Source organism: Salvelinus namaycush, chromosome 8, assembly GCF_016432855.1.
Source record: "Salvelinus namaycush isolate Seneca chromosome 8, SaNama_1.0, whole genome shotgun sequence".
In the NCBI taxonomy this organism is placed as follows: Eukaryota; Metazoa; Chordata; class Actinopteri; order Salmoniformes; family Salmonidae; genus Salvelinus; species Salvelinus namaycush.
Genome location: NC_052314.1, coordinates 54,862,868 through 54,877,868, shown reverse-complemented (window position 1 = coordinate 54,877,868; position 15,001 = coordinate 54,862,868). Strand labels below are relative to the sequence as shown.

At 46.7% G+C, this 15,001-nt stretch overlaps 1 protein-coding gene across 1 annotated transcript; it reads left to right on the top strand.

Annotated features, from left to right (window-relative positions):
• Window positions 1-1,134: 1,134 nt before the first annotated feature.
• Window positions 1,135-3,631, top strand: LOC120052844 (endonuclease domain-containing 1 protein-like). Its single transcript, XM_039000031.1, has 3 exons — window positions 1,135-1,205; window positions 1,818-2,186; window positions 2,514-3,631. Exons 2-3 carry the CDS (start codon window positions 1,827-1,829, stop codon window positions 3,099-3,101), a joined length of 948 nt encoding a protein of 315 aa, XP_038855959.1. The 5' UTR covers window positions 1,135-1,205; window positions 1,818-1,826; the 3' UTR covers window positions 3,102-3,631.
• Window positions 3,632-15,001: the final 11,370 nt, after the last annotated feature.

The window sequence follows — 15,001 nt, the reverse complement described above, 5'->3', positions numbered from 1 at the left end:
ATGCTAGACCTCATGTGGCTGGAGTGTGTCAGCAGTTCCTGCAAGAGGAAGGCATTGATGCTATGGACTGGCCCGCCCGTTCCCCAGACCTGAATCAAATTGAGCACATCTGGGACATCATGTCTCGCTCCATCCAACAACGCCACGTTGCACCACAGACTGTCCAGGAGTTGGCGGATGCTTTAGTCCAGGTCTGGGAGGAGATCCTTCAGGAGACCATCCGCCACCTCATCAGGAGCATGCCCAGGCGTTGTAGGGAGGTCATACAGGCACGTGGAGGCCACACACACTACTGAGCCTCATTTTGACTTGTGTTAAGGACATTACATCAGTTGGATCAGCCTGTAGTGTGGTTTTCCACTTTAATTTTGAGTGTGACTCCAAATCCAGACCTCCATGGGTTGATAAATTTGATTTCCATTGATAATTTTGTGTGATTTTGTTGTCAGCACATTAAACTATGTAAAGAAAAAAGTATTTAATAAGAATATTTCATTCATTCAGATCTAGGATGTGTTATTTTAATGTTCCCTTTTATTTTTTTGAGCAGAACAATTCTGAAGGAACCGTACCTAAATTGAGGCCACAGGATCCGCTTTCTCTCCAAACCAATTCAGATAAAACAACAGTTTTGGTTGCTCGTTGTAGCCTACTCCTTCTCATTTCATTAACTTTTCATTAACTTTTATTTCCACCTGAAGGCTTCTGGTTGGCTACTGGTCTTTTTATGGGGCGCACGTGCACTTCATAAAAACTACATTAAAGAGTCAAACTTTTATTAAATGAATCATTTGAAATGTCATGGCATAACTGGGTATGTAACAATGTCACATGGATATTTTAATTTAATTCAGAAAAAGCCTTTTCAGGGTTAAAATAGTCATATACATTTTTGTCTTAAAAAGTATATATTAAAACAAGTAATCGAATACTAACGTCCATTCGGATATTCGATAACCGTGCACATCCCGAGCAGAAAAATATAGATATTTATGACATAGAATTAGGCATAATGATTATGGATCTAGATTGCAAGAAAAAGTGTGTGTGTGTGAGTGAGAGAGAGAGAGAGAGAGAGAGAGGAGAGAGAGAGAGAGAGAGAGATGATGTACAGTATCTAGAGAGTAACAGGAAGTGTTTTCTCTGATGCTACAGACCTCTGAAGGAGTGAGACAATTCAAAGGACTGTTAAACAAGTTCAGAAGGTGAGATTGAAAATCTAACAAATTATTTGGATATTCAATTTCTTTTGGTTATTTCGAAAATCGATGCAATAGCGCAAAGTTCTCTGTATCGAGCACAGCAAAAACTATTTCATACAAGGAAATTAAATAGGCTGCTTAAGAAACAATACTAATGTGTCATGCAATCAAGATATGTACTTAAGGAAATATACTGCTATTCTTATCTGTATTTTTTGAAACTGCACTGTCGGTTAGGGGCTCGTAAGTAAGCATTTCACTGTAAGGTCTACTACACCTGTTGTATTCGGCGCATGTGACTAATACAATTTGATTTGATTTGCAAAACTATCTTCTGACAAATTAACAATATGTTTGGAGTGTATATGATTATAGCATAATTAACCTTACAGCAACACGATCATTTAGCAACTTTGACCAGAAATGAGAAGCAGGAAGTCAACCTCTAGAGTCTAGATGGTGGGCAACTACAGTAAACAGGAACTATATTGTTTCAGGAACTTGGTTTTCATAACCTGACTTGAGTTGATTCTAGTGACTAATTGTGACCTTAAACAGTCATAATGTAAAGGTAACATTGCAATATATGTTACTCTGTTATGTTTTTCTCCACAGGGGCACAGCATGGTGACTCTGTCCCTCTTGTCCCTCGGTCTCCTCTCCTTGTTGGGGGTCAGAGGGGAAGTGGCTCCAAATTTCGACAACTGCAAAGCTTCTTTCTTCAAAATGACACCAGTGTCCGGTCTGAATATAGCTCTCCCCACTCCGATCGAGCCCAACACACAGGGCTTAGAGAAGCCTGAGAAGTGTCTCTCTGCTTACAATGCTGCCTCTCCTGCATACATCTGTCAGAGAAACGGTAACAACTATTACTTTGCCACTCTGTATGACCATGGCAGGAGGATCCCTCTGTACTCTGCCTATCAAATGGATATCAAAGGGGTCCCTGGCAAGGAGGGGTCCATAGTGTATTATGAACCACAGGTTTGCATATTTCATTTTCATTATCACCTTTTTTAAATGTCCTATACATTCAGTGCAGCAGCCATTAATGTGACTGGCACAACTACAGAATGATGCAACACATTAGTGTAGTTTAACTATTTGCATTAGAACAGGATATTAGCTCTAGAGCAGGTTAGAAAATGATTGTATTCATGCAATAAGCACCAGAAGGTACTATTTCGTATATTGTAATTTCAGACTAAATAGCAGTAGCCTAGAATACCAGTAATAATAATGAGTTTTATTTGACTGCTACCACAAAGCTTGAAGTGGAGTGGCTAATTTGTAAATTTTTGTATTTTTCAGCTTGTACATCCTGACCTACCACCACAGCAAATGAAAATTAAAGAATCCTCGAGGGAGATCGGGAACTACAACGACATCAATGGCTGCAGAGAAAGCTCTCGACAATACCAACGGAAATACAAGCTGAGGTGGAGTCAGGCTCTCGATAACAATTTTGGCACATATGACCGCGGGCACCTAAACCCCGCAGGACACCATAAAGAAGATGCATCCAAAGCCACCATGACCCATACCAACGTAGCTCCGCAAGATGGGAAGATGAACAACGGGCCGTGGAACCTGTACGAGAAGAAGCTGAAGAATGATTTGAGTAAAGACTGTAATAAGATGTATGTGGTGACAGGGGTGGTCCCAGGCGACACGTGGGTAGACCAGAACGAGCCAGTCAATGTTCCGAGTCACTACTGGAATGCCTACTGCTGCACCGACAACATCGACAACCCTCTCAAGTCTGGAGGTGCCTTGGGTCCTAACACAGCTCTCAGTGTTGTTACAGAGTATACCTCTGTTACAGACCTTGAGACTGAGCTTAGAAAGCTACTGGTGCCGAAAGTTGACAACAATTTCAACATTTTTAATGGCTGTTAATGGCTGTTAGTCCAACATAGATGTGTCTAATATATCTGGTATGATTGTTTTGGATTTTTAATTAATGCTTAGGCTCTTACGTTTGTTGTTACTGTTTAGTATAGGCCTACTGTATAATGATGTTTTTGAACCTATAGATTATATTGATGTAGGCCAGTGGCCAGATGTTTCACAATTTAGCTAATCTGATTCACCTATTCAATGGCTTGATTATTAGTTGAGTCAGGTGTGCTAACTGTGGAATAGTTAAAATACAAGGAATGGCTGGGGGTCCCTGAGAAGAGGGAAAACCCCTGATTTAGGCTACATCAATATTTTAAACAAATCCCTGACCATAAATATGATCCTATTTATCAAATTTGTGCATAAAATGTATTACAATTTAAAAACAGGTCCTTAGGACGGCTCATAATAATTCTTCGTAAAGTATATGTTTGATTGTTTTGTCACACAGAGTTGCGCTCTCAACTCTTTGCGAATGCTTGTTGCTATGAATCTTTAACCCAATAAAGCTTGACTTGCAATGCAAATTGTGGAAGGATGAAATGTGTACATCGACATAAATATAGAAATATTTTCCACATACTGTCTGTGAACTGGTTGGTACTTTTTGTCAAAAGAGATTGGATGAAGGCAGCAATACTGTGGGTGGACATTGGGTCTCTGTAACCTCTAGTGGTCGATTAAGTGCATAAACTGGGAAGGAGTATAACAGGGTTTCCCAAACTCGGTCCTGGGGCCCCTCTTGGGTGCACATTTAGTTTTTTTGCCATCGCACTACACAGTGGTTTCGAAACGTGCACCCAGGCGGGATCCCAGAACCGAGTTTGGGAAACCCTGGAGTATAAAAGGGCTACATACCGGGCCATGATCAGTATGCAAATGTTGTGGAACGTTGCAGACAGAAATGCCATAGCATCACAGGAAGCTGCTGAGGTGAGGACGGCTCATAATAATGGCTGGAATGCGGTGAATGGTATCAAACGCATTAAAACCATGTATTTGATGTGTTTGATACCATTCCATTAATTCCGTTCCAGCCATTACTATGAGTCTGTCCTCCCCAGTTAAGGTATCACTGGCCGACTGTGTCATAGATAGAGATGCCTCGATGCATGACTCAGTCGAACAACTGAGTCGATTCTATTTCATTCCCATCTACTCTAATTAAAACCGAAACTGATTAGTAAAATATGTAATGCATATTGTAGCCCTATGCAGTGCCATTGTTACACAACTCTTATCTGTCCAACTTCCAGAGTCTGACTATGTTTGTTTGTTCATTACATTTAGATTGTTTTATATCAGGCAAAACACCAAAACCCTAAATCACTACTGACAACCATTGCGCGGTTTGGTAAAACTGCACTAGGCCCATTGCCAACACAAACTACGTTATAAGGGGGAAAAATGATACCATTTTGTTTGTTATTTCCTCCTCCAGTCAGGAGATTGATTGTACATTTGTTTTGGTCAGCATGTCAGGCAAAGGTAATGGACATGGTTCCTAATGCCGTGGATGACCAGTACACTCACTGTCGGGAGCAGATGTTGAAGAAGGTTGTGGAAGGGGGTCTGCTGGAAGAAGAACTGAAAGGCAGTATAGAGTACAGTGATGCCTGTGGGGCAAAGCAGTGTACAAAGTTAATCCCGGGAGGCGTCAATCAACACACGGCTGCATTGGTGGTTTATGGACATGGGGGAAATGTGTTCAGAAAGATTTTCAACAATGAAGTGGAGACTCAGGTTGGGAATGTCAATGTCTATAACGGCAACTTCCTGTTCAAATCCCTCCATTTCCTGCTAATGGATGCCATGGGGCTTTTGAAGACTGAGAACTGCCAAACTGTGTTTTGTGGATCAAGCAAAAAGTATGAGGCACAAGTAGGGTCAGAAGTGGATTTGGGAGGTTTACCTCAACCAAGGCCAAACGTTCCGACGCGGAGGAATCTGCTACAGACAGTGGGATCCTTTTCAACATCACTTCCTGCACTGTAGTCAACATGGATGAGTACAGTTGCTTCCCAGAAAGCATTGATCAGCTGATGTCCCCAGCAGAGGTGTTTAGGGTGGCTGAAGTAAAGAATGTAAGAAATAAAGATCACGAGTACAGAGAGATCGTTTTGACAAGTTCAAGGACTCACAGCATTGACAGCATCCGCGGCTGTTACCTCTTCCCCAGGTGAGGCCAGGCTATATAAGCGTTCGAAAAGATATGACAACATTAGACTACCAAACAGGTGTAGATGACACAAGAGTCAAGTGGTTTTATAATGTCTACCTTATTCTTTGGAGAATGAGAGTCTGTCTTTGTCTGTTTGTCTCACCAGATCTCCTACAAGTACGAATCCTCCATCAATCACCCCCAAAGGCTCCTCTACTCAATGGCTTGGCAGTAGCCTGTCTGTTCTTGTGGTTGTATCTCTCTCTATCTCCCTGATCACCAGGACTGAACATCTCTGATAAACTAAAGTGTTGAATGATAATAGATGCGGTAAAGAAGTCAATGGAACGCAGACCGTGGGGGATAGAAGGACGCACATTCAACAAATCTGATCTAACAAAATAGATATTTGTCAAATTGTCCGTTTTGAGGGATTGTAACATGCCCACAATGTGCTCACTAAAGTCTGATTTGGATATACAGTGGGGAGAACAAGTTTTTGATACACTGCCGATTTTGCAGGTTTTCCTACTTACAAAGCATGTAGAGGTCTGTAATTTTTATCGTAGGTACACTTCAACTGTGAGAGACGGAATCTAAAACAAAAATCCTGAAAATCACATTGTATGATTTTTAAGTAATTAATTAGCATTTTATTGCATGACATAAGTATTTGATCACCTACCAACCAGTAAGAATTCCAGCTCTCACAGACCTGTTAGTTTTTCTTTAAGAAGCCCTCCTGTTCTCCACTCATTACCTGTATTAACTGCACCTGTTTGAACTCATTACCTGTATAAAAGACACCTGTCCACACACTTAATCAAACAGACTCCAACCTCTCCACAATGGCCAAGACCAGAGAGTTGTGTAAGGACATCAGGGATAATATTGTAGACCTGCACAAGGCTGGGATGGGCTACAGGACAATAGGCAAGCAGCTTGGTGAGAAGGCAACAACTGTTGGCGCAATTATTAGAAAATGGAAGAAGTTCAAGATGACGGTCAATCACCCTCGGTCTGGGGCTCCATGCAAGATCTCACCTCGTGGGGCATCAATGATCATGAGGAAGGTGAGGGATCAGCCCAGAACTACACGGCAGGACCTGGTCAATGACCTGAAGAGAGCTGGGACCACAGTCTCAAAGAAAACCATTAGTAACACACTATGCCGTCATGGATTAAATTCCTGCAGTGCACGCAAGGTCCCCCTGCTCAAGCCAGCGCATGTCCAGGCCCGTCTGAAGTTTGCCAATGACCATCTGGATGATCCAGAGGAGGAATGGGAGAAGGTCATGTGGTCTGATGAGACAAAAATATATTTTTGGTCTAAACTCCACTCGCCGTGTTTGGAGGAAGAAGAATGATGAGTACAACCCCAAGAACACCATCCCAACCGTGAAGCATGGAGGTGGAAACATCATTCTTTGGGGCTGCTTTTCTGCCAAGGGGACAGGACGACTGCACCGTATTGAGGGGAAGATGGATGGGGCCATGTATCGCGAGATCTTGGCCAACAACCTCCTTCCCTCAGTAAGAGCATTGAAGATGGGTCGTGGCTGGGTCTTCCAGCATGACAACGACCCGAAACACACAGCCAGGGCAACTAAGGAGTGGCTCCGTAAGAAGCATCTCAAGGTCCTGGAGTGGCCTAGCCAGTCTCCAGACCTGAACCCAATAGAACATCTTTGGAGGGTGCTGAAAGTCCGTATTGCCCAGCGACAGCCCCGAAACCTGAAGGATCTGGAGAAGGTCTGTATGGAGGAGTGGGCCAAAATCCCTGCTGCAGTGTGTGCAAACCTGGTCAAGAACTACAGGAAACGTATGATCTCTGTAATTGCAAACAAAGGTTTCTGTACCAAATATTAAGTTCTGCTTTTCTGATGTATCAAATACTTATGTCATGCAATAAAATGCAAATTAATTACTTAAAAATCATACAATGTGATTTTCTGGATTTTTGTTTTAGATTCCGTCTCGCACAGTTGACGTGTACCTATGATAAAAATTACAGACCTCTACATGCTTTGTAAGTAGGAAAACCTGCAAAATCGGCAGTGTATCAAATACTTGTTCTCCCCACTGTATTTGTCTGTTTTCGCTGCATAACATTTAGAAGTAGTCCCTTTTCAGGTTTAGAAGAAGTGACTGCTAAATTCTAACTCACATTCATATAACTGGTAGCATACAGTGGCTTGCGAAAGTATTCACCCCCTTGGCATTTTTTCTATTTTGTTGCCTTACAACCTGGAATTAAAATGTATTTTTGGGGGGTTTGTATCATTTGATTTACACAACATGCGTACTACTTTGAAAATGCAAAATATTTGTTATTGTGAAACAAACAATAAATAAGACAAAAAAAACATAAAACTTGAGCGTGCATAACTATTCACCCCCCCAAAGTCAATACTTTGTAGAGCCTCCTTTTGCAGCAATTACAGATTCAATTCTCCTGGGTTATGTCTCTATAAGCTTGGCACATCTAGCCAATGGGATATTTGCCCATTCTTCAAGGCAAAACTGCTCCAGCTCCTTCAAGTTGGATGGGTTCCGCTGGTGTACAGCAATTTTTAAGTCATACCACAGATCCTCAATTGGACTGAGGCCTGGGCTTTGACTAGGTCATTCCAAGACATTAAATGTTTCCCTTTAAACCACTCGAGTGATACTTTAGCAGTATGCTTAGGTTCATTGTCCTGCTGGAAGGTGAACCTCCGTCCCAGTCTCAAATCTCTGAAAAACTGAAACAGGCTTCCCTCAAAAATGTCCCTGTATTTAGCGCCATCCATCATTCCTTAAATTCTGACCAGTTTCCCAGTCCCTGCCAATGAAAAACATCCCAACATCATGATGCTGCCACCACCATGCTTCACTGTGGGGATGGTGTTCTCGGGGTGATGCGAGGTGTTGGGTTTGCGCCAGCGTTTTCCTTGACAGCCAAAAAGCAACATTTTTGTCTAATTTGACCAGAGTACCTTCTTCCATATGATTGGGGAGTCTCCCACACTCCTTTTGGTGTACACCAAATGTGTTTGCTTACTTTTTTCTTAACCCTCCTGTCGTCCTGGGGTCAGAGCGACCCAGGCCCTGTGTTTCCAGGGCTCTGCGCTCTGCGCTCTGCGCTCGTGGGTCAGAGCGACCCAGCCAGCCACTGGCGAGGCGTATGCCATTGAGTGTAGAGAGTCTGAGAGTATGGCGAGGTTGTGTGTTGCTCCCCGCTCTGCGCTCTGCGCTCTGTGCTCGTGGGTCAGAGCGACCCAGCCAGCCACTGGCGAGGAGTATGCCATTGAGTGTAGAGAGTCTGAGAGTGTGGCGAGGTTGTGTGTGGCTCTCCGCTCTGCGCTCGTGGGTCAGAGCGACCCAGCCAGCCACTGGCGAGGAGTATGCCATTGAGTGTAGAGAGTCTGAGAGTGTGGCGAGGTTGTGTGTGGCTCCCCGCTCTGCGCTCGTGGGTCAGAGCGACCCAGCCAGCCACTGGCGAGGAGTATGCCATTGAGTGTAGAGAGTCTGAGAGTGTGGCGAGGTTGTGTGTTGCTCCCCGCTCTGCGCTCTGCGCTCTGTGCTCGTGGGTCAGAGCGACCCAGCCAGCCACTGGCGAAGAGTATGCCATTGAGTGTAGAGAGTCTGAGAGTGTGGCGAGGTTGTGTGTGGCTCCCCGCTCTGCGCTCGTGGGTCAGAGCGACCCAGCCAGCCACTGGCAAGGAGTATGCCATTGAGTGTAGAGAGTCTGAGAGTGTGGCGAGGTTGTGTGTGGCTCCCCGCTCTGCGCTCGTGGGTCAGAGCGACCCAGCCAGCCACTGGCGAGGAGTATGCCATTGAGTGTAGAGAGTCTGAGAGTGTGGCGAGGTTGTGTGTGGCTCCCCGCTCTGCGCTCGTGGGTCAGAGCGACCCAGCCAGCCACTGGCGAGGAGTATGCCATTGAGTGTAGAGAGTCTGAGAGTGTGGCGAGGTTGTGTGTGGCTCCCCGCTCTGCGCTCTGCGCTCTGTGCTCGTGGGTCAGAGCGACCCAGGCCCTGTTTTTCCAGGGCTCTGCGCTCCAAACTCTGTGCTCGTGGGTCAGAGCGACCCAGCCAGCCACTACACAGGTCCAGACATGCCCCGTTGTGTGCTAGAGAGCAGCAAAGTGTTATTGTGGCTCGGGTGGGTCAACTGCACACGGCTACACACACGGGCGCACGCGAGCCTCGTGCATTTTCAGTTCTTGGTCTCCCGCGTAATCCGGCCGGCCGGCCGTAGAGAGGATACTAATATTGTCAGCGGCGCACAAAGTGACCGGTGCCCCACCCGTGCAAAGTGCGCTCTTCCCCGCGGCTCAGTGGACCCGATCAGTGGACCCGAGCGGCCATGGCCTCGCGTTTCACGGCCGCGCAGGTTCTAGAACAGATCTTGTCCAGCGTGGACCAAGAAGATTACTCAGATTCCCAGGAGGAGGAGGAGGAAGAGGTTTCAGAAGACGAAGACGGGGAGGAATACAATCCCGAGGGCCACGAGGTCGACGATGCTTCTTCTCCCTCTTCTGAGGAAGACCCCGAGGAAGCCCCCGAGGACGAGCACGAGGACCGACACGAGGACCAACGCGAGGACGAGCATGAGGACCAACGTGAGGAAGAGATCTCCTCGGCTCCGGACCAAAGGGAGACGTTGCTGTCGAAAAACGGCAAAATCGAATGGTCCCCCATGGCCTACGGCCGCCTCCGCAGGGCCAGTGCGATCTGCCACGCCTGGCGAGACTCCGGGCCCCACGGCCTACGCTGCGTCGCGCACCCGCGACATCGCGTCCACCTTCCACCTGTTTGTCACACCGTCGATAGAAAGGATAATTCTGGAAATGACAAACCTGCACGTGGCCAGAAAATACGGCGACGGCTGGCGAGCCATGGACGCCACGGACCTGCGAGCCTACGTAGGGCTGCTGATCCTAGCAGGCGTCTACAGGTCCCGAGGCGAGGCCGCGGCCAGCCTGTGGGACGCCGAGAGCGGCAGGACCGTGTTCCGAGCCCCCATGCCGCTCAAGGTCTTTCACAGGTACTCGAGGCTGCTGCGATTCGACGATCGCCAGTCGAGGCCCGCCAGACTCGCCACGGACAAACTCGCAGCCAAACGAGACGTCTGGGACCTGTGGCAGGAGCGGCTGCCGGCCCTCTACAACCCGGGGCCCGAGGTGACGTTGGACGAGCAACTGGTCCCGTTCAGAGCTACTGTGCGTATGTGTGTGTGTGTGTGTGTGTGCGTGTGTGTGTGCGTGTGCGTGTAGCATAGCACTCATTTGCCCCAATGAACAAGTCATGACGCTAATCTCTTCTCCCCTTGCCAACGGCCGCTGTCCTTTCCGTCAGCACATTCCCAGCAAGCCGGCGAAATACGGCATCAAGTCGTGGGTGGCCTGCTACGCCAAGTCTAGCTACGCTTGTAAGATGCAAGTGTACACCGGTAAGGCGGCCAGCGGAGGCCCCGAGAAGAACCAGGGGATGCGCGTCGTCGCAATGTCACCTGTGACAACTTCTTCACCTCCTACGAACTGGGCCAGCGGCTCCTCGAAAGGAACCTCACCGTGGTGGGCACGGTGAGAAGGTCCTGACCTCCAAGGTTTGCCTTCACGCCCACCGCCACTCTAGTGTCCTACCTGGCAAAGAAAAACAAGAACGTGCTACTTCTGAGCACGCTGCACACAGAGGCCGACATTAGCGATCGCCCCGACAGGAAGCCGGCCCTCGTCCTAGACTACAACTGCAACAAGGGCGGCGTGGACAACCTGGACAAGCTTTGTAATATGTAATATGTAAAAATGTAAAATGTAATAAAATGTATGCAATCTACTGTAAGTCGCTCTGGATAAGAGCGTCTGCTAAATGACTAAAATGTCAATGTAAATGTAAGGTGGTCGGCACGTACAGCTGCAGACGGAAGACTGCCCGCTGGCCCCTGGTCGTCTTCCACAACATCCTCGACCTGTCCTACTACAACGCCTTTGTCATATGGCGCGAGATCAAGCCTGACTGGATGCATCGCAAGCGGAAGAAGCGCAGAGTGTTCCTGGAGCAGCTGGGAAAGGCGCTCGTCAAGCCGCTGATCCAAAGAAGGCAGCATCTCCCCCGCACCAAAGCGGCGTCAGCGCTCGTCAAAGTCCTACAGGGTGCTACGGCGGCTCGTGATCAACAGCGCGAGGAGCCCACCGCTGGCCCGGCCGCTGGCCCGCTCGCTGCCCCGGCTTCGTTCTCACTGAATCTGACACTGCTTCGAGAAAGTATGGGGGAGATGTAATTATCCTAACAGTTGAATTGTTATATTGTATTAATTTGGTAAGATGGTATTGTGGACCTCGTTGTCAATAAAATACATTGGTAGCACTTGACATTTGCTTGTGTGACCATAATTTCATTTTAATGTCATTCAACAGCATTATAAACCATAACTATGTCTATAGTGTTAAGTATAGTGGTATCATTGACACAACCCATGACATTGAGCAAGCATGGAAGCCAGAATAGGCTCCGGTGGCTTCTGTCAAGCTCTATGTGATTGATGACGAGTTCTTAGGTCCGCCCTACCATGACTCAGTCTCTGCAGAAGTATGGTTCATTGACAATAGGGCCCAAAGCGATATATTAATGACTACACTAATGACACTCCAAAGCAGAAGAGTGTATAATGGCACATCTTAAATCAGTCTTTAGACAAACTCAGATATTGTAATAAAGCAAAGGGGGATGACAGTAGCGATGACTCAGACGTTTGCTTTGTTAGTGGCAGCACATGTAGAGAGTTGCAGTTCAACCCTGTTACAGCTGAAGATGCCCAGTTGCTGTGCACGAGGCTGAAGGTGCAGTGCAAGAAGACGTCTCTAAGTCATACTGCGTCTGGTGTGTTAGGGGCTCCTTGTAAGAATGTGAAAATTAAAGGTGACGGAAACTGTTTCTTCAGAGCGGTCAGTGAAGCGCTATGTGGTACAGAGGAGTACCATGAACCAATTCGAAATGCTGTGGTGCAGCAGCTACAGAGCAAACAACATACGTATAGGACCATTCTGAGAATGTGTTACCGTTCAGTGTCAGAGTACATTACGAAATCCAAACTGGACTGCCTAGGTAGTTGGGCGACCGAAGTGGAGATTCAAGCTGCAGCAGACATGTTGGGTGTAAGCATATGTACATACTATACCAACCGTTGGATTGAATACAGATCTAACGGTTTACAGGTCTCTAGGCAGGGCATATATTTGGAGAATAGTCGGAACCATTATGAGACAGTTGTTTGTGTCAAGAGGCCTCAGACTCAATCTTGTTATGGGTACTGTAAGGTTTATGAGATTGTGAACAGCGGTATACCGCAAGCCGTTAGGTCTTCAGGTTCCAAGGTCAAGTGACTACGAGGATTGGATGTGTGATGATTATCAAGGACACTGGCAAGAGGACTATACACATAACCGAGATACTCCCGGTGCTGACATGGAGAATACCAGAGACTAGGAGGCTGAAACTAGTCCCCAGTACCATTCAACCGAAAGTCTTGTGGACTACGACGTTTACGATTCTGTGGTTTCAGACTACGAGGTCCACATCCAAGTGGTCGACAGTGAAGAAGAGATTGACCACGAAGAGGTGGTGTACTGCGAAGAGGTCTACGGTAAAGAGGTTGACGACGAGATGGTGGACTGTGAAGTAGTGTACGATGTAGAGGTCGTCGCGGGGGTTGCCTGCTGGAGGTCATTTTGCAGGGCTCTGGCAGTGCTACTCCTTGCACAAAGGCGGAAGTAGCAGTCCTGCTGCTGGGTTGTTGCCCTCCTACGGCCTCCTCCACGTCTCCTGATGTACTGGCCTGTATCCTGGTAGCGCCTCCATGCTCTGGACACTACGCTGACAGACACAGCAAACCTTCTTGCCACAGCTCGCATTGATGTGCCATCCTGGATGAGCTGCACTACCTGAGCAACTTGTGTGGGTTGTAGACTCCGTCTCATGCTACCACTAGAGTGAGAGCACCGCCAGCATTCAAAAGTGACCAAAACATCACCCAGGAAGCATAGGAACTGAGAAGTGGTCTGTGGTCACCACCTGCAGAATCACTCCTTTATTGGGGGTGTCTTGCTAATTGCCTATAATTTCCACCTTTTGTCTATTCCATTTGCACAACAGCATGTGAAATTTATTGTCAATCAGTGTTGCTTCCTAAGTGGACAGTTTGATTTCACAGAAGTGTGATTGACTTGGAGTTACATTGTGTTGTTTAAGTGTTCCCTTTATTTTTTTGAGCAGTGTATATCACATACACATGGTATATACTTTTTCAACAGTGAATGAAAGGACATGAAACATAGTCAGTCTCAATCAAGCCGAGTACATACAGAACGGTTCAGGGTAACGGTAGATGCCTGTGGAGTGGAGATGAGGGTCAGAATCAGTACAAGTTAAATGACTTAGGTTAGCATGGTCTATGAACAAGTTGTGTATAGCGTATGATATAATCATGTGTGTATCTTACCAGGCTCAGCTCGCTGTTGTCAGTTTCTACACCACTGTCCTCTGACATCATTACAATTCTGAAATGCACAATGGCTTGAGGTAAGGCGATAGAGGTCTATAATTGGCTGGTAAACGTAACAGTTGCAGTAGGTGTCAAGGTCAAACGATATTCCATGGTTGGGTTACGGTTAGGGACAGGCGTTGCGCCTGTGTAAGCTGTTCAGAGAGCGACATCTCAGCAGCATCCTGAGGAGCCACTAGCCACCTCCCTAGCAAAAACAGTTAGTGTCACGTTCTGACCTTTATTTCCTTTGTTTTGTCTTTATTTAGTATGGTCAGGGCGTGAGTTGGTGTGGGCAGTCTATGTTTGTATTTCTATGTTTTCCTATTTCTGTGTTTGGCCTGATATGGTTCTCAATCAGAGGCAGGTGTTTTGTGTTGTCTCTGATTGGGAACCATATTCAGGTAGCCTGTTTTGTGTTGGGTTTTGTGGGTGGTTGTTTTCAGTCTTTGTGTGTCTGCACCAGATAGAACTGTTTCGGTTGTCACTTTTGTTGTTTTGTATTTTGAGTGTTCACCTTTATTAAAGTAAGATGAACAATTACCACGCTGCGCATTGGTCCTCCGATCCTTCTAACTTATCTTCCTCAGACGAGGAAGACGACAGCCTTTACAGTTAGAAACATGAGGCCCTTTCCCTGGGGTTATTGACTGTGTGCGGGTTGGGGTATGCTTTCAATTACATAGTACTTACCATTGCTTACTATGATACCAATTACACACATATAGCGAAATAGGTACGGGTTTGGACGATGGCCTATGTAAACGGAAGACAATTCAATTCACTCCGTGTCTCTTACCGACATGAATATGGCAACTGGCCTCTATTGAACAGATCGTGGTTTCCACTGTTAGAATGGCTGGGTGAGAAGTGGTGGGGTTCCGCCCCCTGAAGAGCAGCTAATATCATCCCTAAATAGACCCGAAGTTACTGTAGGAGCTATTGCCATCGCGGCCTACTTTGGTGACATGCCCGGAGGTGTGTGTTCAGGTATGGTGAAGAGCCCTGACAATAGCCTGATCCCATTTGCTACATACGTCACCCGAGGCTATTACAAATGCACGGACTTCGTAGACTGGGACAGAGGTGAACCTGTTGCGATGATAGAGGATGTGATTGAAGCAGTCCCAGAAGGTTACTTGATGGCTAGACCGAGAGACATACCCGATGGGCTGAACAATTCGGCTGGCACACTTGCGGTGGAAGGGATGCG